General features: G+C 37.6%; 1 protein-coding gene across 1 annotated transcript in view; it reads right to left on the bottom strand.

Moving 5' to 3' along the window:
* Positions 1–21214, bottom strand: part of LOC130340277 (carbonic anhydrase 9-like) — a 140588-nt gene extending 119374 nt beyond the window's left edge. The window contains exon 1 of the mRNA XM_056554166.1: positions 20989–21214. Coding sequence (XP_056410141.1) covers positions 20989–21100 — 112 coding nt within the window. The 5' untranslated portion in view covers positions 21101–21214. The remainder of the gene's footprint in view (positions 1–20988) is intronic.
* Positions 21215–24915: the final 3701 nt, after the last annotated feature.

Here is a 24915-nt window from a genome sequence, read left to right as displayed (position 1 = left end):
ATGGAGGTATTATTCAGTCAGTGTATGGTGGTATTATTCAGTCAGTGTATGGAGGTATTATTCAGTCAGTGTATGGAGGTATTATTCAGTCAGTGTATGGAGGTATTATTCAGTCAGTGTATGGAGGTATTATACAGTCCTTATATGGTGATATTATTCAGTCAGTGTGTGGAGGTATTATTCAGTCAGTGTATGGAGGTATTATACAGTCAGTGTATGGAGGTATTATTCAGTCAGTGTATGGAGGTGTCATTCAGTCAGTGTATGGAGGTTTTATTCAGTTAGTGTATGGAGGTATTATACAGTCAGTGTATGCAGGTGTTATTCAGTCAGTGTATGGAGGTATTATACAGTCAGTGTATGGAGGTATTATTCAGTCAGTGTATGGAGGTATTATTCAGTCAGTGTATGGAGGTATTATTCAGTCAGTGTATGGAGGTATTATTCAGTCAGTGTATGGAGGTATTTTACAGTCCTTATATGGTGATATTATTCAGTCAGTGTTTGGAGGTACTATTCAGACAGTGTATGGAGGTATTATACAGTCAGTGTTTGGAGGTATTATTCAGTCAGTGTATGGAGCTATTATTCAGTCAGTGTATGGAGGTATTATTCAGTCAGTATATGGAGATATTATACAGTCAATGTATGGAGGTATTATTCAGTCAGTATATCGTGATATTATTCAGTCAGTGTATGGAGGTATTATTCAGTCAGTGTATGGAGGTGTCATTCAGTCAGTGTATGGAGGTATTATTCAGTCAGTGTATGGAGGTATTATTCAGTCAGTGTATGGTGGTATTATTCAGTCAGTGTATGGAGATATTATTCAGTCAGTGTATGGTGGTATTATTCAGTCAGTGTATGGAGGTATTATTCAGTCAGTGTATGGTGGTATTATTCAGTCAGTACATGGAGGTATTATTCAGTCAGTGTATGGTGTTATTATTCAGTCAGTGTATGGAGGTATTATTCAGTCAGTGTATGGAGATATTATTTAGTCAGTGTATGGAGGTATTATTCAGTCAGTGTATGGAGGTATTATTCAGTCAGTGTATGGAGGTATTATTCAATCAGTATATGGAGGTATTATTCAGTCAGTGTATGGAGGTATTATACAGTCAGTATATGGTGGAATTATTCAGTCAGTGTATGGAGGTATTAGTCAGTCAGTGTATGGAGGTATTATTCAGTGAGTGTATGGAGGTATTATTCAGTTAGTGTATGGAGGTATTATTCAGTCAGTGTATGAAGGTATTATTTCGTCAGTGTATGGTGGTATTATTCAGTCAGTGTATGGAGGTATTATTCAGTCAGTGTATGGAGGTATTATTCAGTCAGTGTATGGAGGTATTATTCAGTCAGTGTATGGAGGTATTATACAGTCAGTATATGGTGGAATTATTCAGTCAGTGTATGGAGGTATTAGTCAGTCAGTGTATGGAGATATTATTCAGTTATTGTATGGAGGTATTATTGAGTCAGTGTATGGAGGTATTATTCAGTTATTGTATGGAGGTATTATTCAGTCAGTGTATGGAGGTATTATACAGTCAGTGTATGGTGGTATTATACAGTCAGTGTATGGAGGTATTATTCAGTCAGTGTATAGAGGTATTATTCAGTCAGTGTATGGAGATATTATTCAGTCAGTGTATGGAGGTATTATTCAGTCAGTGTATGGAGGTATTATTCAGTCAGTATATGGAGGTATTATTCAGTCAGTGTATGGAGGTATTATTCAGTCAGTGTATGGAGGTATTATTCAGTCAGTGTATGGAGGTATTATTCAGTCAGTGTATGGAGGTATTTTACAGTCCTTATATGGTGATATTATTCAGTCAGTGTTTGGAGGTATTATTCAGTCAGTGTATGGAGGTATTTTACAGTCTTTATATGGTGATATTATTCAGTCAGTGTTTGGAGGTATTATTCAGTCAGTATATGGAGGTATTATTCAGTCAGTGTATGGAGGTATTATTCAGTCAGTGTATGGAGGTATTATACAGTCAGTGTATGGAGGTATTATTCAGTCAGTGTATGGAGGTATTATTCAATCAGTATATGGAGGTATTATTCAGTCAGTGTATGGAGGTATTATACAGTCAGTATATGGTGGAATTATTCAGTCAGTGTATGGAGGTATTAGTCAGTCAGTGTATGGAGGTATTATTCAGTCAGTATATGGAGGTATTATACAGTCAGTGTATGGAGGTATTATTCAGTCAGTGTATGGAGGTATTATTCAATCAGTATATGGAGGTATTATTCAGTCAGTGTATGGAGGTATTATACAGTCAGTATATGGTGGAATTATTCAGTCAGTGTATGGAGGTATTAGTCAGTCAGTGTATGGAGGTATTATTCAGTCAGTATATGGAGGTATTATTCAGTCAGTGTATGGTGGTATTATTCAGTCAGTGTATGGAGGTATTATTCAGTCAGTGTATGGAGGTATTATTCAGTCAGTGTATGGAGGTATTATTCAGTCAGTGTATGGAGGTATTATACAGTCAGTATATGGTAAAATTATTCAGTCAGTGTATGGAGGTATTAGTCAGTCAGTGTATGGAGGTATTATTGAGTCAGTGTATGGAGGTATTATTCAGTTATTGTATGGAGGTATTATTCAGTCAGTGTATGGAGGTATTATACAGTCATTGTATGGTGGTATTATACAGTCAGTGTATGGAGGTATTATTCAGTGTATGGAGTTATTATTCAGTCAGTGTATGGAGGTATTATTCAGTCAGTGTATGGAGGTATTATTCAGTCAGTATATGGAGGTATAATACAGTCAGTGTATGGAGGTATTATTCAGTGTATGGAGGTATTATTCAGTCAGTGTATGGAGGTATTATTCAGTCAGTATATGAAGGTATTATTCAGTTAGTGTATGGTGGTATTATTCAGTCAGTGTATGGAGATATTATTCAGTCAGTGTATGGAGATATTATTCAGTCAGTGTATGGAGGTATTATTCATTCAGTGTATGGTGGTATTATTCAGTCAGTGTATGGTGGTATTATTCAGTCAGTGTATGGAGGTATTATTCAGTCAGTATATGGAGGTATTATACAGTCAGTGTATGGTGGTATTATTCAGTCAGTGTATGGTGGTATTATTCAGTCAGTGTATGGAGGTATTATTCAGTCAGTATATGGAGGTATTATTCAGTCAGTATATGGAGGTATTATTCAGTTAGTGTATGGTGGTATTATACAGTCAGTGTATGGAGGTATTATTCAGTCAGTGTATGGAGGTATTATACAGTCAGTGTATGGAGGTATTATACAGTCAGTATATGGAGGTATTATTCAATCAGTGTATGGAGGTATTATACAGTCAGTATATGGAGGTATTATTCAGTCAGTGTATGGAGATATTATACAGTTAGTTTATGGAGGTATTATTCAGTCAGTGTATGGAGGTATTATACAGTCAGTATATGGAGGTATTATTCAGTCAGTGTATCGAGGTATTATACAGTCAGTATATGGTGGAATTATTCAGTCAGTGTATGGAGGTATTAGTCAGTCAGTGTATGGAGGTATTATTCAGTCAGTGTATGAAGGTATTATACAGTCAGTATATGGTGGAATTATTCAGTCAGTGTATGGAGATATTAGTCAGTCAGTGTATGGAGGTATTATTCAGTCAGTATATGGAGGTATTATTCAGTCAGTGTACTGAGGTATTATACAGTCAGTGTATGGGGGTATTATTCAGTCAGTGTATGGAGGTATTATACAGTCAGTCTATGACGGTATTTTTCAGTCATTGTATGGTGTTATTATTTAGTCAGTGTATGGAGATATTATTCATTCAGTGTATGGAGGTATTATTCAGTCAGTGTATGGAGGTGTTATACAGTCAGTGTATGGAGGTATTATTCAGTCAGTGTATGGAGATATTATTCAGTCAGTGCATGGAGGTATTATTCAGTCAGTGTATGGAGGTATTATACATTCAGTGTATGGAGGTATTATTCAGTCAGTGTATGGAGGTATTATTCAGTCAGTGTATGGAGGTATTATTCAGTCAGTTTATGGAGGTATTATTCAGTCAGTATATGGAGATTTTATACAGTCAGTGTATGGAGGTATTATACAGTCAGTGTATGGAGGTATTATACAGTCAGTATATCGTGATATTATTCAGTCAGTGTATGGAGGTATTATTCAGTCAGTGTATGGAGGTGTCATTCAGTCAGTGTATGGAGGTTTTATACAGTCAGTGTATGGAGGTATTATTCAGTCAGTGTATGGAGATATTATTCAGTCAGTGTATGGTGGTATTATTCAGTCAGTGTATGGAGGTATTATTCAGTCAGTGTATGGAGGTATTATTCAGTCAGTGTATGGAGGTATTATTCAGTCAGTATATGGAGGTATTATACAGTCAGTGTATGGAGGTATTATTCAGTGTATGGAGGTATTATTCAGTCAGTGTATGTAGGTATTATTCAGTCAGTATATGGAGGTATTATTCAGTTAGTGTATGGTGGTATTATTCAGTCAGTGTATGGAGATATTATTCAGTCAGTGTATGGAGATATTATTCAGTCAGTGTATGGAGGTATTATTCATTCAGTGTATGGTGGTATTATTCAGTCAGTGTATGGTGGTATTATTCAGTCAGTGTATGGAGGTATTATTCAGTCAGTATATGGAGGTATTATACAGTCAGTGTATGGTGGTATTATTCAGTCAGTGTATGGTGGTATTATACAGTCAGTGTATGGTGGTATTATTCAGTCAGTGTATGGAGGTATTATTCAGTCAGTATATGGAGGTATTATTCAGTCAAAATATGGAGGTATTATTCAGTTAGTGTATGGTGGAATTATTCAGTCAGTGTATGGTGGTATTATTCAGTCAGTATATGGAGGTATTATTCAGTCAGTATATGGAGGTATTATTCAGTCAGTGTATGGAGGTACTATACAGTCAGTGTATGGAGGTATTATACAGTCAGTATATGGAGGTACTATACAGTCAGTGTATGGAGATATTTTACAGTCATTTTATGGAGGTATTATTCAGTCAGTGTATGGAGGTTTTATACAGTCATTATATGGAGGTATTATTCAGTCAGTGTATGGAGGTATTATACAGTCAGTACATGGTGGAATTATTCAGTCAGTGTATGGAGGTATTATTCAGTCAGTGTATGGAGGTATTATACAGTCAATATATGGTGGAATTCTTCAGTCAGTGTATAGAGATATTAGTCAGTCAATGTATAGAGGTATTATTCAGTCAGTATATGGAGGTATTATTCAGTCAGTGTACTGAGGAATTATACAGTCAGTGTATGGAGGTATTATTCAGTCAGTGTATGGAGGTATTATACAGTCAGTCTATAAAGGTATTTTTCAGTCAGTGTATGGTGTTATTATTTAGTCAGTGTATAGAGATATTATTCAGTCAGTGTATGGAGGTATTATACAGTCAGTGTAAGGAGGTATTATTCAGTCAGTGTATGGAGATATTATTCAGTCAGTGCATGGAGGTATTATTCAGTCAGTTTATGGAGGCATTATACATTCAGTGTATGGAGGTATTATTCAGTCAGTGTATGGAGCTATTATTCAGTCAGTGTATGGAGGTATTATTCAGTCAGTATATGGAGATATTATACAGTCAGTGTATGGATGTATTATACAGTCAGTGTATGGAGGTATTATACAGTCAGTATATCATGATATTATTCAGTAAGTGTATGGAGGTATTATTCAGTCAGTGTATGGAGGTGTCATTCAGTCAGTGTATGGAGGTTTTATACAGTCAGTGTATGGATGTATTATTCAGTCAGTGTATGGAGATATTATTCAGTCAGTGTATGGTGGTATTATTCAGTCAGTGTATGGAGGTATTATTCAGTCAGTGTATGGTGGTATTATTCAGTCAGTACATGGAGGTATTATTCAGTCAGTGTATGGTGTTATTATTCAGTCAGTGTATGAAGGTATTATTCCGTCAGTGTATGGTGGTATTATTCAGTCAGTACATGGAGGTATTATTCAGTCAGTGTATGGTGTTATTATTCAGTCAGTGTATGGAGGTATTATTCAGTCAGTGTATGGAGATATTATTCAGTCAGTGTATGGTGGTATTATTCAGTCAGTGTATTGAGGTATTATTCAGTCAGTGTATGGAGGTATTATTCAATCAGTATATGGAGGTATTATTCAGTCAGTGTATGGAGGTATTATACAGTCAGTATATGGTGGAATTATTCAGTCAGTGTATGGAGGTATTAGTCAGTCAGTGTATGGAGATATTATTCAGTTATTGTATGGAGGTATTATTGAGTCAGTGTATGGAGGTATTATTCAGTTATTGTACGGAGGTATTATTCAGTCAGTGTATGGAGGTATTATACAGTCAGTGTATGGTGGTATTATACAGTCAGTGTATGGAGGTATTATTCAGTCAGTGTATAGAGGTATTATTCAGTCAGTGTATGGAAATATTATACAGTCAGTGTATGGAGGAATTATTCAGTCAGTGTATGGAGATATTATTCAGTCAGTGCATGGAGGTATTATTCAGTCAATGTATGGAGGTATTATACAGTCAGTGTATGGAGGTATTATTCAGTCAGTGTATGGAGGTATTATTCAGTCAGTGTATGGAGGTATTATTCAGTCAGTATATGGAGGTATTATTCAGTCAGTGTATGGAGGTATTATTCAGTCAGTGTATGGAGGTATTATTCAGTCAGTGTATGGAGGTATCATTCAGTCAGTATATGGAGGTATTATTCAGTCAGTGTATGGTGGTATTATTCAGTCAGTGTATGGAGGTATTATTCAGTCAGTGTATGGAGGTATTTTACAGTCCTTATATGGTGATATTATTCAGTCAGTGTTTGGAGGTATTATTCAGTCAGTGTATGGAGGTATTATACAGTCAGTGTATGGAGGTATTATTCAGTCAGTGTATGGAGGTATTATTCAATAAGTGTATGGAGGTATTATTCAGTCAGTGTATGGAGGTATTATACAGTCAGTATATGGTGGAATTATTCAGTCAGTGTATGGAGGTATTAGTCAGTCAGTGTATGGAGGTATTATTCAGTCAGTATATGGAGGTATTATTCAGTCAGTGTATGGTGGTATTATTCAGTCAGTGTATGGAGGTATTATTCAGTCAGTGTATGGAGGTATTATTCAGTCAGTGTATGGAGGTATTATTCAGTCAGTGTATGGAGGTATTTTACAGTCCTTATATGGTGATATTATTCAGTCAGTGTTTGGAGGTATTATTCAGTCAGTGTATGGAGGTATTATACAGTCAGTGTTTGGAGGTATTATTCAGTAAGTGTATGGAGCTATTATTCAGTCAGTGTATGGAGGTATTATTCAGTCAGTATATGGAGATATTATACAGTCAATGTATGGAGGTATTATTCAGTCAGTATATCGTGATATTATTCAGTCAGTGTATGGAGGTATTATTCAGTCAGTGTATGGAGGTGTCATTCAGTCAGTGTATGGAGGTTTTATACAGTCAGTGTATGGAGGTATTATTCAGTCAGTGTATGGAGATATTATTCAGTCAGTGTATGGTGGTATTATTCAGTCAGTGTATGGAGGTATTATTCAGTCAGTGTATGGTGGTATTATTCAGTCAGTACATGGAGGTATTATTCAGTCAGTGTATGGTGTTATTATTCAGTCAGTGTATGGAGGTATTATTCAGTCAGTGTATGGAGATATGATTTAGTCAGTGTATGGAGGTATCATTCAGTCAGTGTATGGAGGTATTATTCAGTCAGTGTATGGAGGTATTATTCAATCAGTATATGGAGGTATTATTCAGTCAGTGTATGGAGGTATTATACAGTCAGTATATGGTGGAATTATTCAGTCAGTGTATGGAGGTATTAGTCAGTCAGTGTATGGAGGTATTATTCAGTGAGTGTATGGAGGTATTATTCAGTTAGTGTATGGAGGTATTATTCAGTCAGTGTATGAAGGTATTATTCCGTCAGTGTATGGTGGTATTATTCAGTCAGTGTATGGAGGTATTATTCAGTCAGTGTATGGAGGTATTATTCAGTCAGTGTATGGAGGTATTATTCAGTCAGTGTATGGAGGTATTATACAGTCAGTATATGGTGGAATTATTCAGTCAGTGTATGGAGGTATTAGTCAGTCAGTGTATGGAGATATTATTCAGTTATTGTATGGAGGTATTATTGAGTCAGTGTATGCAGGTATTATTCAGTTATTGTATGGAGGTATTATTCAGTCAGTGTATGGAGGTATTATACAGTCAGTGAATGGTGGTATTATACAGTCAGTGTATGGAGGTATTATTCAGTCAGTGTATAGAGGTATTATTCAGTCAGTGTATGGAGATATTATTCAGTCAGTGTATGGAGGTATTATTCAGTCAGTGTATGGAGGTATTATTCAGTCAGTATATGGAGGTATTATTCAGTCAGTGTATGGAGGTATTATTCAGTCAGTGTATGGAGGTATTATTCAGTCAGTGTATGGAGGTATTATTCAGTCAGTGTATGGAGGTATTATTCAGTCAGTGTATGGAGGTATTATTCAGTCAGTGTTTGGAGGTATTATTCAGTCAGTGTATGGAGGTATTATACAGTCAGTGTATGGAGGAATTATTCAGTCAGTGTATGGAGATATTATTCAGTCAGTGCATGGAGGTATTTTTCAGTCAGTGTATGGAGGTATTATACAGTCAGTGTATGGAGGTATTATTCAGTCAGTGTATGGAGGTATTATTCAGTCAGTGTATGGAGGTATTATTCAGTCAGTATATGGAGGTATTATTCAGTCAGTGTATGGAGGTATTATTCAGTCAGTGTATGGAGGTATTATTCAGTCAGTGTATGGAGGTATTATTCAGTCAGTGTATGGAGGTATTTTACAGTCCTTATATGGTGATATTATTCAGTCAGTGTTTGGAGGTATTATTCAGTCAGTGTATGGAGGTATTATACAGTCAGTGTATGGAGGTATCATTCAGTCAGTGTATGGAGGTATTATTCAATCAGTATATGGAGGTATTATTCAGTCAGTGTATGGAGGTATTATACAGTCAGTATATGGTGGAATTATTCAGTCAGTGTATGGAGGTATTAGTCAGTCAGTGTATGGAGGTATTATTCAGTCAGTATATGGAGGTATTATACAGTCAGTGTATGGAGGTATTATTCAGTCAGTGTATGGAGGTATTATTCAATCAGTATATGGAGGTATTATTCAGTCAGTGTATGGAGGTATTATACAGTCAGTATATGGTGGAATTATTCAGTCAGTGTATGGAGGTATTAGTCAGTCAGTGTATGGAGGTATTATTCAGTCAGTATATGGAGGTATTATTCAGTCAGTGAATGGTGGTATTATTCAGTCAGTGTATGGAGGTATTATTCAGTCAGTGTATGGAGGTATTATTCAGTCAGTGTATGGAGGTATTATTCAGTCAGTGTATCGAGGTATTTTACAGTCCTTATATGGTGATATTATTCAGTCAGTGTTTGGAGGTGTTATTCAGTCAATGTATGGAGGTATTATACAGTCAGTGTATGGAGGTATTATTCAGTCAGTGTATGGAGGTATTATTCAATCAGTATATGGAGGTATTATTCAGTCAGTGTATGGAGGTATTATACAGTCAGTATATGGTAAAATTATTCAGTCAGTGTATGGAGGTATTAGTCAGTCAGTGTATGGAGGTATTATTGAGTCAGTGTATGGAGGTATTATTCAGTTATTGTATGGAGGTATTATTCAGTCAGTGTATGGAGGTATTATACAGTCAGTGTATGGTGGTATTATACAGTCAGTGTATGGAGGTATTATTCAGTCAGTGTATGGAGGTATTATTCAGTCAGTGTATGGAGATATTATACAGTCAGTGTATGGAGGAATTATTCAGTCAGTGTATGGAGATATTATTCAGTCAGTGTATGGAGGTATTATTCAGTCAGTGTATGGAGGTATTATACAGTCCTTATATGGTGATATTATTCAGTCAGTGTGTGGAGGTATTATTCAGTCAGTGTATGGAGGTATTATACAGTCAGTGTATGGAGGTATTATTCAGTCAGTGTATGGAGGTGTCATTCAGTCAGTGTATGGAGGTTTTATTCAGTTAGTGTATGGAGGTATTATACAGTCAGTGTATGCAGGTGTTATTCAGTCAGTGTATGGAGGTATTATACAGTCAGTGTATGGAGGTATTATTCAGTCAGTGTATGGAGGTATTATTCAGTCAGTGTATGGAGGTATTATTCAGTCAGTGTATGGAGGTATTATTCAGTCAGTGTATGGAGGTATTTTACAGTCCTTATATGGTGATATTATTCAGTCAGTGTTTGGAGGTATTATTCAGTCAGTGTATGGAGGTATTATACAGTCAGTGTTTGGAGGTATTATTCAGTCAGTGTATGGAGCTATTATTCAGTCAGTGTATGGAGGTATTATTCAGTCAGTATATGGAGATATTATACAGTCAATGTATGGAGGTATTATTCAGTCAGTATATCGTGATATTATTCAGTCAGTGTATGGAGGTATTATTCAGTCAGTGTATGGAGGTGTCATTCAGTCAGTGTATGGAGGTTTTATACAGTCAGTGTATGGAGGTATTATTCAGTCAGTGTATGGAGATATTATTCAGTCAGTGTATGTTGGTATTATTCAGTCAGTGTATGGAGGTATTATTCAGTCAGTGTATGGTGGTATTATTCAGTCAGTACATGGAGGTATTATTCAGTCAGTGTATGGTGTTATTATTCAGTCAGTGTATGGAGGTATTATTCAGTCAGTGTATGGAGATATTATTTAGTCAGTGTATGGAGGTATTATTCAGTCAGTGTATGGAGGTATTATTCAGTCAGTGTATGGAGGTATTATTCAATCAGTATATGGAGGTATTATTCAGTCAGTGTATGGAGGTATTATACAGTCAGTATATGGTAGAATTATTCAGTCAGTGTATGGAGGTATTAGTCAGTCAGTGTATGGAGGTATTATTCAGTGAGTGTATGGAGGTATTATTCAGTTAGTGTATGGAGGTATTATTCAGTCAGTGTATGAAGGTATTATTTCGTCAGTGTATGGTGGTATTATTCAGTCAGTGTATGGAGGTATTATTCAGTCAGTGTATGGAGGTATTATTCAGTCAGTGTATGGAGGTATTATTCAGTCAGTGTATGGAGGTATTATACAGTCAGTATATGGTGGAATTATTCAGTCAGTGTATGGAGGTATTAGTCAGTCAGTGTATGGAGATATTATTCAGTTATTGTATGGAGGTATTATTGAGTCAGTGTATGGAGGTATTATTCAGTTATTGTATGGAGGTATTATTCAGTCAGTGTATGGAGGTATTATACAGTCAGTGTATGGTGGTATTATACAGTCAGTGTATGGAGGTATTATTCAGTCAGTGTATAGAGGTATTATTCAGTCAGTGTATGGAGATATTATTCAGTCAGTGTATGGAGGTATTATTCAGTCAGTGTATGGAGGTATTATTCAGTCAGTATATGGAGGTATTATTCAGTCAGTGTATGGAGGTATTATTCAGTCAGTGTATGGAGGTATTATTCAGTCAGTGTATGGAGGTATTATTCAGTCAGTGTATGGAGGTATTTTACAGTCCTTATATGGTGATATTATTCAGTCAGTGTTTGGAGGTATTATTCAGTCAGTGTATGGAGGTATTATACAGTCAGTGTATGGAGGAATTATTCAGTCAGTGTATGGAGATATTATTCAGTCAGTGCATGGAGGTATTATTCTGTCAGTGTATGGAGGTATTATACAGTCAGTGTATGGAGGTATTATTCAGTCAGTGTATGGAGGTATTATTCAGTCAGTGTATGGAGGTATTATTCAGTCAGTATATGGAGGTATTATTCAGTCAGTGTATGGAGGTATTATTCAGTCAGTGTATGGAGGTATTATTCAGTCAGTGTATGGAGGTATTATTCAGTCAGTGTATGGAGGTATTTTACAGTCCTTATATGGTGATATTATTCAGTCAGTGTTTGGAGGTATTATTCAGTCAGTATATGGAGGTATTATTCAGTCAGTGTATGGAGGTATTATTCAGTCAGTGTATGGAGGTATTATACAGTCAGTGTATGGAGGTATTATTCAGTCAGTGTATGGAGGTATTATTCAATCAGTATATGGAGGTATTATTCAGTCAGTGTATGGAGGTATTATACAGTCAGTATATGGTGGAATTATTCAGTCAGTGTATGGAGGTATTAGTCAGTCAGTGTATGGAGGTATTATTCAGTCAGTATATGGAGGTATTATACAGTCAGTGTATGGAGGTATTATTCAGTCAGTGTATGGAGGTATTATTCAATCAGTATATGGAGGTATTATTCAGTCAGTGTATGGAGGCATTATACAGTCAGTATATGGTGGAATTATTCAGTCAGTGTATGGAGGTATTAGTCAGTCAGTGTATGGAGGTATTATTCAGTCAGTATATGGAGGTATTATTCAGTCAGTGTATGGTGGTATTATTCAGTCAGTGTATGGAGGTATTATTCAGTCAGTGTATGGAGGTATTATTCAGTCAGTGTATGGAGGTATTATTCAGTCAGTGTATCGAGGTATTTTACAGTCCTTATATGGTGATATTATTCAGTCAGTGTTTGGAGGTGTTATTCAGTCAATGTATGGAGGTATTATACAGTCAGTGTATGGAGGTATTATTCAGTCAGTGTATGGAGGTATTATTCAATCAGTATATGGAGGTATTATTCAGTCAGTGTATGGAGGTATTATACAGTCAGTATATGGTAAAATTATTCAGTCAGTGTATGGAGGTATTAGTCAGTCAGTGTATGGAGGTATTATTGAGTCAGTGTATGGAGGTATTATTCAGTTATTGTATGGAGGTATTATTCAGTCAGTGTATGGAGGTATTATACAGTCAGTGTATGGTGGTATTATACAGTCAGTGTATGGAGGTATTATTCAGTCAGTGTATGGAGGTATTATTCAGTCAGTGTATGGAGATATTATACAGTCAGTGTATGGAGGAATTATTCAGTCAGTGTATGGAGATATTATTTAGTCAGTGCATGGAGGTATTATTCAGTCAGTGTATGGAGGTATTATACAGTCAGTGTATGGAGGTATTATTCAGTCAGTGTATGGAGATATTATTTAGTCAGTGTATGGAGGTTTTATTCAGTCAGTGTATGGTGGTATTATTCAGTCAGTGTATGGAGGTATTATTCAGTCAGTGTATGGAGGTATTATTCAGTCAGTGTATGGAGGTATTATTCAGTCAGTGTATGGAGGTATTATACAGTCCTTATATGGTGATATTATTCAGTCAGTGTGTGGAGGTATTATTCAGTCAGTGTATGGAGGTATTATACAGTCAGTGTATGGAGGTATTATTCAGTCAGTGTATGGAGGTGTCATTCAGTCAGTGTATGGAGGTTTTATTCAGTTAGTGTATGGAGGTATTATACAGTCAGTGAATGCAGGTGTTATTCAGTCAGTGTATGTAGGTATTATACAGTCAGTGTATGGAGGTATTATTCAGTCAGTGTATGGAGGTATTATTCAGTTAGTGTATGGAGGTATTATACAGTCAGTGTATGGAGGTATTATTCAGTCAGTGTATGGAGAAATTATACAGTCAGTGTATGGAGGTATTATTCAGTCAGTGTATGGAGGTATTATTCAGTCAGTGTATGGAGATATTATTCAGTCAGTGTATGGAGGTATTATTCAGTCAGTATATGGAGGTATTATTCAGTCAGTGTATGGAGGTATTTTACAGTCCTTATATGGTGATATTATTCAGTCAGTGTTTGGAGGTATTATTCAGTCAGTGTATGGAGGTATTATACAGTCAGTGTATGGAGGAATTATTCAGTCAGTGTATGGAGATATTATTCAGTCAGTGCATGGAGGTATTATTCTGTCAGTGTATGGAGGTATTATACAGTCAGTGTATGGAGGTATTATTCAGTCAGTGTATGGAGGTATTATTCAGTCAGTGTATGGAGGTATTATTCAGTCAGTATATGGAGGTATTATTCAGTCAGTGTATGGAGGTATTATTCAGTCAGTGTATGGAGGTATTATTCAGTCAGTGTATGGAGGTATTATTCAGTCAGTGTATGGAGGTATTTTACAGTCCTTATATGGTGATATTATTCAGTCAGTGTTTGGAGGTATTATTCAGTCAGTATATGGAGGTATTATTCAGTCAGTGTATGGAGGTATTATTCAGTCAGTGTATGGAGGTATTATACAGTCAGTGTATGGAGGTATTATTCAGTCAGTGTATGGAGGTATTATTCAATCAGTATATGGAGGTATTATTCAGTCAGTGTATGGAGGTATTATACAGTCAGTATATGGTGGAATTATTCAGTCAGTGTATGGAGGTATTAGTCAGTCAGTGTATGGAGGTATTATTCAGTCAGTATATGGAGGTATTATACAGTCAGTGTATGGAGGTATTATTCAGTCAGTGTATGGAGGTATTATTCAATCAGTATATGGAGGTATTATTCAGTCAGTGTATGGAGGTATTATACAGTCAGTATATGGTGGAATTATTCAGTCAGTGTATGGAGGTATTAGTCAGTCAGTGTATGGAGGTATTATTCAGTCAGTATATGGAGGTATTATTCAGTCAGTGTATGGTGGTATTATTCAGTCAGTGTATGGAGGTATTATTCAGTCAGTGTATGGAGGTATTATTCAGTCAGTGTATGGAGGTATTATTCAGTCAGTGTATCGAGGTATTTTACAGTCCTTATATGGTGATATTATTCAGTCAGTGTTTGGAGGTGTTATTCAGTCAATGTATGGAGGTATTATACAGTCAGTGTATGGAGGTATTATTCAGTCAGTGTATGGAGGTATTATTCAATCAGTATATGGAGGTATTATTCAGTCAGTGTATGGAGGTATTATACAGTCAGTATATGGTAAAATTATTCAGTCAGTGTATGGAGGTATTAGTCAGTCAGTGTATGGAGGTATTATTGAGTCAGTGTATGGAGGTATTATTCAGTTATTGTATGGAGGTATTATTCAGTCAGTGTATGGAGGTATTATACAGTCAGTGTATGGTGGTATTATACAGTCAGTGTATGGAGGTATTATTCAGTCAGTGTATGGAGGTATTATTCAGTCAGTGTATGGAGATATTATACAGTCAGTGTATGGAGGAATTATTCAGTCAGTGTATGGAGATATTATTTAGTCAGTGCATGGAGGTATTATTCAGTCAGTGTATGGAGGTATTATACAGTCAGTGTATGGAGGTATTATTCAGTCAGTGTATGGAGATATTATTTAGTCAGTGTATGGAGGTATTATTCAGTCAGTGTATGGTGGTATTATTCAGTCAGTGTATGGAGGTATTATTCAGTCAGTGTATGGAGGTATTATTCAGTCAGTGTATGGAGGTATTATTCAGTCAGTGTATGGAGGTATTATACAGTCCTTATATGGTGATATTATTCAGTCAGTGTGTGGAGGTATTATTCAGTCAGTGTATGGAGGTATTATACAGTCAGTGTATGGAGGTATTATTCAGTCAGTGTATGGAGGTGTCATTCAGTCAGTGTATGGAGGTTTTATTCAGTTAGTGTATGGAGGTATTATACAGTCAGTGAATGCAGGTGTTATTCAGTCAGTGTATGTAGGTATTATACAGTCAGTGTATGGAGGTATTATTCAGTCAGTGTATGGAGGTATTATTCAGTCAGTGTATGGAGGTATTATACAGTCAGTGTATGGAGGTATTATTAAGTCAGTGTATGGAGAAATTATACAGTCAGTGTATGGAGGTATTATTCAGTCAGTGTATGGAGGTATTATTCAGTCAGTGTATGGAGATATTATTCAGTCAGTGTATGGAGGTATTATTCAGTCAGTATATGGAGGTATTATTCAGTCAGTGTATGGAGGTATTATTCAGTCAGTGTATGGATGTATTATTCAGTCAGTGTATGGAGGTATTATACAGTCAGTGTATGGAGGTATTATTCAGTCAGCGTATGGAGGTATTATTCAGTCAGTGTATGGAGATATTATACAGTCAGTGTATGGAGATATTATACAGTCAGTGTATGGAGGTATTATTCAGTCAATATATGTTAGAATTCTTCAGTTAGTGTATGGAGGTATTATACAGTCAGTGTATGGAGGTATTATTCAGTCAGTGTATGGAGGTATTATTCAGTCAGTGTATGGAGGTATTATACAGTCAGTGTATGGAGGTATTATTCAGTCAGTGTATGGAGGTATTATTCAGTCAGCGTATGGAGGTATTATTCAGTCAGCGTATGGAGATATTATACAGTCATTGTATGGAGGTATTATTCAGTCATTGTACGGAGGTATTATACAGTCAGTGTATGGAGGTATTATTCAGTCAGTGTATGGAGGTTTTATTCAGTCAGTGTATGGAGGTATTATACAGTCAGTGTATGGAGGTATTATTCAGTCAGTGTATGGAGAAATTATACAGTCAGTGTATGGTGGTATTATTCAGTCAGTGTATGGAGAAATTATACAGTCAGTGTATGGAGGTATTATTCAGTCAGTGTATGGAGGTATTATACAGTCAGTGTATGGAGATATTATACAGTCAGTGTATGAAGGTATTATTCAGTCAGTGTATGGAGGTATTATTCAGTCAGTGTATGGAGGTATTATTCAATCAGTATATGGAGGTATTATTCAGTCAGTGTATGGAGGTATTATACAGTCAGTATATGGTGGAATTATTCAGTCAGTGTATGGAGGTATTAGTCAGTCAGTGTATGGAGGTATTATTGAGTCAGTGTATGGAGGTATTATTCAGTTATTGTATGGAGGTATTATTCAGTCAGTGTATGGAGGTATTATACAGTCAGATTATGGTGGTATTATACAGGCAGTGTATGGAGGTATTATTCAGTCAGTGTATGGAGATATTATACAGTCAGTGTATGGAGGAATTATTCAGTCAGTGTATGGAGATATTATTCAGTCAGTGCATGGAGGTATTATTCAGTCAGTGTATGGAGGTATTATACAGTCAGTGTATGGAGGTATTATTCAGTCAGTGTATGGAGATATTATTCAGTCAGTGTATGAAGGTATTATTCAGTCAGTATATGGAGGTATTATTCAGTCAGTGTATGGTGGTATTATTCAGTCAGTGTATGGAGGTATTATTCAGTCAGTGTATGGAGGTATTATTCAGTCAGTGTATGGAGGTATTATTCAGTCAGTGTTTGGAGGTATTATACAGTCCTTATATGGTGATATTATTCAGTCAGTGTGTGGAGGTATTATTCAGTCAGTGTATGGAGGTATTATACAGTCAGTGTATGGAGGTATTATTCAGTCAGTGCATGGAGGTATTATTCAGTCAGTGTATGGAGGTATTATACAGTCAGTGTATGGAGGTGTTATTCAGTCAGTGTATGGAGGTATTATACAGTCAGTGTATGGAGGTATTATTCAGTCAGTGTATGGAGGTATTATTCAGTCAGTGTATGGAGGTATTATACAGTCAGTGTATGGAGGTATTATTCAGTCAGTGTATGGAGAAATTATACAGTCAGTGTATGGAGGTATTATTCAGTCAGTGTATGGAGGTATTATTCAGTCAGTGTATGGAGATATTATTCAGTCAGTGTATGGAGGTATTATTCAGTCAGTATATGGAGGTATTATTCAGTCAGTGTATGGAGGTATTATTCAGTCAGTGTATGGAGGTATTATTCAGTCAATGTATGGAGGTATTATACAGTCAGTGTATGGAGGTATTATTCAGTCAGCGTATGGAGGTATTATTCAGTCAGTGTATGGAGATATTATACAGTCAGTGTATGGAGATATTATACAGTCAGTGTATGGAGGTATTATACAGTCAATATATGTTAGAATTATTCAGTTAGTGTATGGAGGTATTATACAGTCAGTGTATGGAGGTATTATTCAGTCAGTGTATGGAGGTATTATTCAGTCAGTGTATGGAGGTATTATACAGTCAGTGTATGGAGGTATTATTCAGTCAGTGTATGGAGGTATTATTCAGTCAGCGTATGGAGGTATTATTCAGTCAGCGTATGGAGATATTATACAGTCAGTGTATGGAGGTATTATTCAGTCATTGTACGGAGGTATTATACAGTCAGTGTATGGAGGTATTATTCAGTCAGTGTATGGAGGTTTTATTCAGTCAGTGTATGGAGGTATTATACAGTCAGTGTATGGAGGTATTATTCAGTCAGTGTATGGAGAAATTATACAGTCAGTGTATGGTGGTATTATTCAGTCAGTGTATGGAGAAATTATACAGTCAGTGTATGGAGGTATTATTCAGTAAGTGTATGGACGTTTTATTCAGTCAGTGTATGGAGAAATTATACAGTCAGTGTATGGAGGTATTATTCAGTCAGTGTATGGTGGTATTATTCAGTCAGTGTATGAAGGTATTATTCAGTCAGTGTATGGAGGTATTATTCAGTCAGTGTATGGAGGTATCATACAGTCAGTGTATGGAGATATTATACAGTCAGTGTATGAAGGTATTATTCAGTCAGTGTATGGAGGTATTATTCAGTCAGTGTATGGAGGTATTATTCAATCAGTATATGGAGGTATTATTCAGTCAGTGTATGGAGGTATTATACAGTCAGTATATGGTGGAATTATTCAGTCAGTGTATGGAGGTATTAGTCAGTCAGTGTATGGAGGTATTATTGAGTCAGTGTATGGAGGTATTATTCAGTTATTGTATGGAGGTATTATTCAGTCAGTGTATGGAGGTATTATACAGTCAGTGTATGTTGGTATTATACAGTCAGTGTATGGAGGTATTATTCAGTCAGTGTATGGAGATATTATACAGTCAGTGTATGGAGGAATTATTCAGTCAGTGTATGGAGATATTATTCAGTCAGTGTATGGAGATATTATACAGTCAGTATATGTTAGAATTATTCAGTCAGTGTATGGAGGTATTATACAGTCAGTATATGTTAGAATTATTCAGTCAGTATATGGAGATATTATTCAGTCAGTGTATGGAGGTATTAGTCAGTCAGTGTATGGAGATATTATTCAGTCAGTGTATGGAGCTATTATACAGTCAGTGTATGGAGGTATTATACAGTCAGTATATGGTGGAATTATTCAGTCAGTGTATGGAGGTATTATACAGTCAGTGTATGGAGGTATTATTCAGTCAGTTTATGGAGGTATTATTCAGTCAGTGTATGGAGGTATTATTCAGTCAGTGTATGGAGCTATTATACAGTCAGTGTATGGAGATATTATACAGTCAGTATATGGTGGAATTATTCAGTCAGTGTATGGAGGTATTATTCAGTCAGTGTATGGAGGTATTATTCAGTCAGTGTATGGAGGTATTATTCAGTCAGTGTATGGAGATATTATTCAGTCAGTGTATGGAGGTATTATACATTCAGTATATGTTAGAATTATTCAGTCAGTGTATGGAGGTATTATTCAGTCAGTGTATGGAGGTATTATTCAGTCAGTGTATGGAGGTATTATACAGTCAATGTATGGAGGTATTATTCAGTCAGTGTATGGAGATATTATTCAATCAGTGTATGGAGATATTATACAGTCAGTGTATGGAGGTATTATACAGTCAGTGTATGGTGGTATTATACAGTCAGTATATGTTAGAATTATTCAGTCAGTGTATGGAGGTATTATTCAGTCAGTGTATGGAGGTATTATTCAGTCAGTGTATGGAGGTATTATTCAGTCAGTGTATGGAGGTATTATACAGTCAGTGTATGGAGATATTATTCAGTCAGTGTATGGAGGTATTATTCAGTCAGTGTATGGAGGTATTATACAGTCAGTATATGTTAGAATTATTCAGTCAGTGTATGGTGGTATTATTCAGTCAGTGTATGGAGATATTATTCAGTCAGTGTATGGAGGTATTATTCAGTCAGTGTATGGTGGTATTATACAGTCAGTGTATGGAGGTATTATTCAGTCAGTGTATGGAGGTATTATTCAGTCAGTGTATGGAGGTATTATTCAGTCAGTGTATGGAGATATTATACAGTCAGTGTATGGAGGTATTATTCAGTCAGTGTATGGAGATATTATACAGTCAGTGTATGGAGATATTATACAGTCAGTGTATGGAGATATTATACAGTCAGTGTATGGTGGTATTATTCAGTCAGTGTATGGAGATATCATTCAGTCAGTGTATGGAGGTATTATTCAGTCAGTGTATGGAGGTATTATACAGTCAGTGTATGGTGGTATTATTCAGTCAGTGTATGGAGATATCATTCAGTCAGTGTATGGAGGTATTATACAGTCAGTGTATGGAGATATTATATAGTCAGTGTATGGAGATATTATACAGTCAGTGTATGGAGGTATTATATAGTCAGTGTATGGAGGTATTATTCAGTCAGTGTATGGAGATATTATATAGTCAGTGTATGGAGGTATTATTCAGTCAGTGTATGGAGATATTATTCAGTCAGTGTATGGAGATATTATTCAGTCAGTGTATGGAGATATTATACAGTCAGTATATGGAGGTATTATACAGTCAGTGTATGGAGATATTATACAGTCAGTGTATGGAGATATTATACAGTCAGTGTATGAAGATATTATTCAGTCAGTGTATGGAGGTATTATTCAGTCAGTGTATGGAGATATTATACAGTCAGTATATGGTGGAATTATTCAGTCAGTGTATGGTGGTATTGTTCAGTCAGTGTATGGAGATATTATATAGTCAGTGTATGGAGGTATTATACAGTCAGTGTATGGAGGTATTATTCAGTCAGTGTATGGAGGTATTATATAGTCAGTATATGGTGGAATTATTCAGTATCCTTAACTAAAAGTGCTGAGTCTGTATCTAATCCCATCATGTGGCACAGAGTCTCCTTGCTTGGTGACCTGTAATTCATACTGTAGACATGGTCACTTACCTGGTGGGTGGTCTTTGTGCTCCTCACCCCCCTCTGGGGGCTCCTCACTTCTTACATGGGGCCCCAGAAGACAGGGGAGTAGCAGTAGTGTATACAGAGCCCGGGGCCCCATGTCTGCCCGTATCCTGGATGCTGCTCGGCTCTGAACCTGTTTTCCCCTCAGATGGTGAATTTTAATGATGTTGATATTTCTGATCCCGTATTAGTCTCCCGGAGAGTCCTGTAATCTGTCCGGCCGCTCGCTGACTGTCTCCTAGTTACTTGTTGCAGACTTCTCCTCCTGCGTCCAGTAGAGTCCATTGAGTACATCATCTCCGGAACAGTGATTGGAGGAAGTGTATGAGGGTGTATCTGTGTGTGTGAGGGTGTGTGAGGGTGTATCTGTGTGTGTGAGAGTGTATCTGTGTGTGTGAGAGTGTATCTGTGTGTGTGAGAGTGCATCTGTGTGTGAGAGTGTATCTGTGTGTGAGTGTATCTGTGTGTGAGTGTATCTGTATGTGTGAGAGTGTATCTGTGTGTGAGAGTGTATCTGTGTGTGTGAGAGTGCATCTGTGTGTGTGAGTGTATCTGTGTGTGAGAGTGTATCTGTGTGTGTGAGAGTGTATCTGTGTGTGAGTGTATCTGTATGTGTGAGAGTGTATCTGTGTGTGAGGGTGTATCTGTGTGTGTGAGAGTGTATCTGTGTGTGTGAGAGTGTATCTGTGTGTGAGTGTATCTGTGTGTGTGAGAGTGCATCTGTGTGTGAGAGTGTATCTGTGTGTGTGAGAGTGTATCTGTGTGTGAGTGTATCTGTATGTGTGAGAGTGTATCTGTGTGTGAGAGTGTATCTGTGTGTGTGAGAGTGTATCTGTGTGTGAGAGTGTATCTGTGTGTGTGAGAGTGTATCTGTGTGTGAGAGTGTATCTGTATGTGTGAGAGTGTATCTGTGTGTGAGAGTGTATCTGTGTGTGTGAGAGTGTATCTGTGTGTGAGTGTATCTGTATGTGTGAGAGTGTATCTGTGTGTGAGAGTGTATCTGTGTGTGTGAGTGCATCTGTGTGTGTGTGAGTGTATCTGTGTGTGAGAGAGTATCTGTGTGTGTGAGTGAATCTGTGTGTGAGTGTATCTGTATGTGTGAGAGTGTATCTGTGTGTGAGAGTGTATCTGTGTGTGAGAGAGTATCTGTGTGTGTGTGAGTGAATCTGTGTGTGAGTGTATCTGTGTGTGTGTGAGTGTGTGAGAGTGTGTGAGAGTGTATCTGTGTGTGTGTGAGGGTGTGAGGGTGTGTGAGAGTGTATCTGTGTGTGTGAGTGAATCTGTGTGTGAGTGTATCTGTGTGTGTGAGAGTGTATCTGTGTGTGTGAGAGTGTATCTGTGTGTGAGAGTTTATCTGTGTGTGAGAGAGCATCTGTGTGTGAGAGTGCATCTGTGTGTGAGAGTGTATCGGTGTGTGAGAGTGCATCTGTGTGTGTGAGAGTGTATCTGTGTGTGAGAGTTTATCTGTGTGTGAGAGTGCATCTGTGTGTGAGAGTGCATCTGTGTGTGTGAGAGTGTATCTGTGTGTGAGAGTGCATCTGTGTGTGAGAGTGCATCTGTGTGTGTGAGAGTGCATCTGTGTGTGAGAGTGCATATGTGTGTGAGAGTGCATCTGTGTGTGAGAGTGTATCTGTGTGTGAGAGTGCATCTGTGTGTGAGAGTGCATCTGTGTGTGAGAGTGCATCTGTGTGTGTGAGAGTGCATCTGTGTGTGAGAGTGCATCTGTGTGTGAGAGTGCATCTGTGTGTGAGAGTGTATCTGTGTGTGAGAGTGCATCTGTGTGTGAGAGTGCATCTGTGTGTGAGAGTGTATCTGTGTGAGAGTGCATCTGTGTGTGAGAGTGTATCTGTGTGTGAGTGTATCTGTGTGTGAGAGGGTGTGTGAGAGTGTATCTGTGTGTGTGAGTGCATCTGTGTGTGAGAGAGTGTATCTGTGTGTGAGAGTGTATCTGTGTGTGAGAGTGCATCTGTGTGTGTGAGAGTGTATCTGTGTGTGTGAGAGTGTATCTGTGTGTGAGTGCATCTGTGTGTGAGTGTATCTGTGTGTGAGAGTGTATCTGTGTGTGAGAGTGTATCTGTGTGTGTGAGAGTGTATCTGTGTGTGAGTGTATCTGTATGTGTGAGAGTGTATCTGTGTGTGAGAGTGTATCTGTGTGTGTGAGAGTGTATCTGTGTGTGAGAGTGTATCTGTGTGTGTGAGAGTGTATCTGTGTGTGAGAGTGTATCTGTATGTGTGAGAGTGTATCTGTGTGTGAGAGTGTATCTGTGTGTGTGAGAGTGTATCTGTGTGTGAGTGTATCTGTATGTGTGAGAGTGTATCTGTGTGTGAGAGTGTATCTGTGTGTGAGAGAGTGTATCTGTGTGTGAGTGCATCTGTGTGTGTGTGAGTGTATCTGTGTGTGTGAGAGTATCTGTGTGTGTGAGTGAATCTGTGTGTGAGTGTATCTGTATGTGTGAGAGTGTATCTGTGTGTGAGAGTGTATCTGTGTGTGAGAGAGTATCTGTGTGTGTGTGAGTGAATCTGTGTGTGAGTGTATCTGTGTGTGTGTGAGTGTGTGAGAGTGTGTGACAGTGTATCTGTGTGTGTGTGAGTGTGTGAGGGTGTGTGAGAGTGTATCTGTGTGTGTGAGTGAATCTGTGTGTGAGTGTATCTGTGTGTGTGAGAGTGTATCTGTGTGTGTGAGAGTGTATCTGTGTGTGAGAGTTTATCTGTGTGTGAGAGAGCATCTGTGTGTGAGAGTGCATCTGTGTGTGAGAGTGCATCTGTGTGTGAGAGTGCATCTGTGTGTGTGAGAGTGTATCTGTGTGTGAGAGTTTATCTGTGTGTGAGAGAGCATCTGTGTGTGAGAGTGCATCTGTGTGTGAGAGTGTATCGGTGTGTGAGAGTGCATCTGTGTGTGTGAGAGTGTATCTGTGTGTGAGAGTTTATCTGTGTGTGAGAGTGCATCTGTGTGTGTGAGGGTGTATCTGTGTGTGAGAGTGCATCTGTGTGTGTGAGAGTGTATCTGTGTGTGAGAGTGTATCTGTGTGTGAGAGTGCATCTGTGTGTGAGAGTGCATCTGTGTGTGTGAGAGTGTATCTGTGTGTGAGAGTGTATCTGTGTGTGAGAGTGCATCTGTGTGTGAGAGTGTATCTGTGTGTGTGAGAGTGCATCTGTGTGTGAGAGTGCATCTGTGTGTGAGAGTGCATCTGTGTGTGAGAGTGTATCTGTGTGTGAGAGTGCATCTGTGTGTGAGAGTGCATCTGTGTGTGAGAGTGCATCTGTGTGTGTGAGAGTGCATCTGTGTGTGAGAGTGCATCTGTGTGTGAGAGTGCATCTGTGTGTGAGAGTGTATCTGTGTGTGAGAGTGCATCTGTGTGTGAGAGTGCATCTGTGTGTGAGAGTGTATCTGTGTGAGAGTGCATCTGTGTGTGAGAGTGTATCTGTGTGTGAGTGTATCTGTGTGTGTGAGTGCATCTGTGTGTGTGAGAGTGTATCTGTGTGTGAGAGTGTATCTGTGTGTGAGAGTGCATCTGTGTGTGTGAGAGTGTATCTGTGTGTGTGAGAGTGTATCTGTGTGTGTGAGTGCATCTGTGTGTGAGTGTATCTGTGTGTGAGAGTGTATCTGTGTGTGAGAGTGTATCTGTGTGTGAGAGTGTATCTGTGTGTGAGTGCATCTGTGTGTAAGTGTATCTGTGTGTGAGAGTGTATCTGTGTGTGAGAGTGTATCTGTGAGTAAGAGTTTATCTGTGTGTGAGAGTGCATCTGTGTGTGTGAGAGTGTATCTGTGTGTGAGAGTGTATCTGTGTGTGAGAGTGCATCTATGTGTGAGAGTGCATCTGTGTGAGTGTATCTGTGTGTGAGAGTGTATCTGTGTGTGAGAGTGTATCTGTGAGTGAGAGTTTATCTGTGTGTGAGAGTGCATCTGTGTGT

The sequence above is a fragment of the Hyla sarda genome, unplaced genomic scaffold (assembly GCF_029499605.1).
Source record: "Hyla sarda isolate aHylSar1 unplaced genomic scaffold, aHylSar1.hap1 scaffold_583, whole genome shotgun sequence".
NCBI classification, from domain to species: Eukaryota; Metazoa; Chordata; class Amphibia; order Anura; family Hylidae; genus Hyla; species Hyla sarda.
This window is presented reverse-complemented; position numbering and strand designations above follow the sequence as displayed.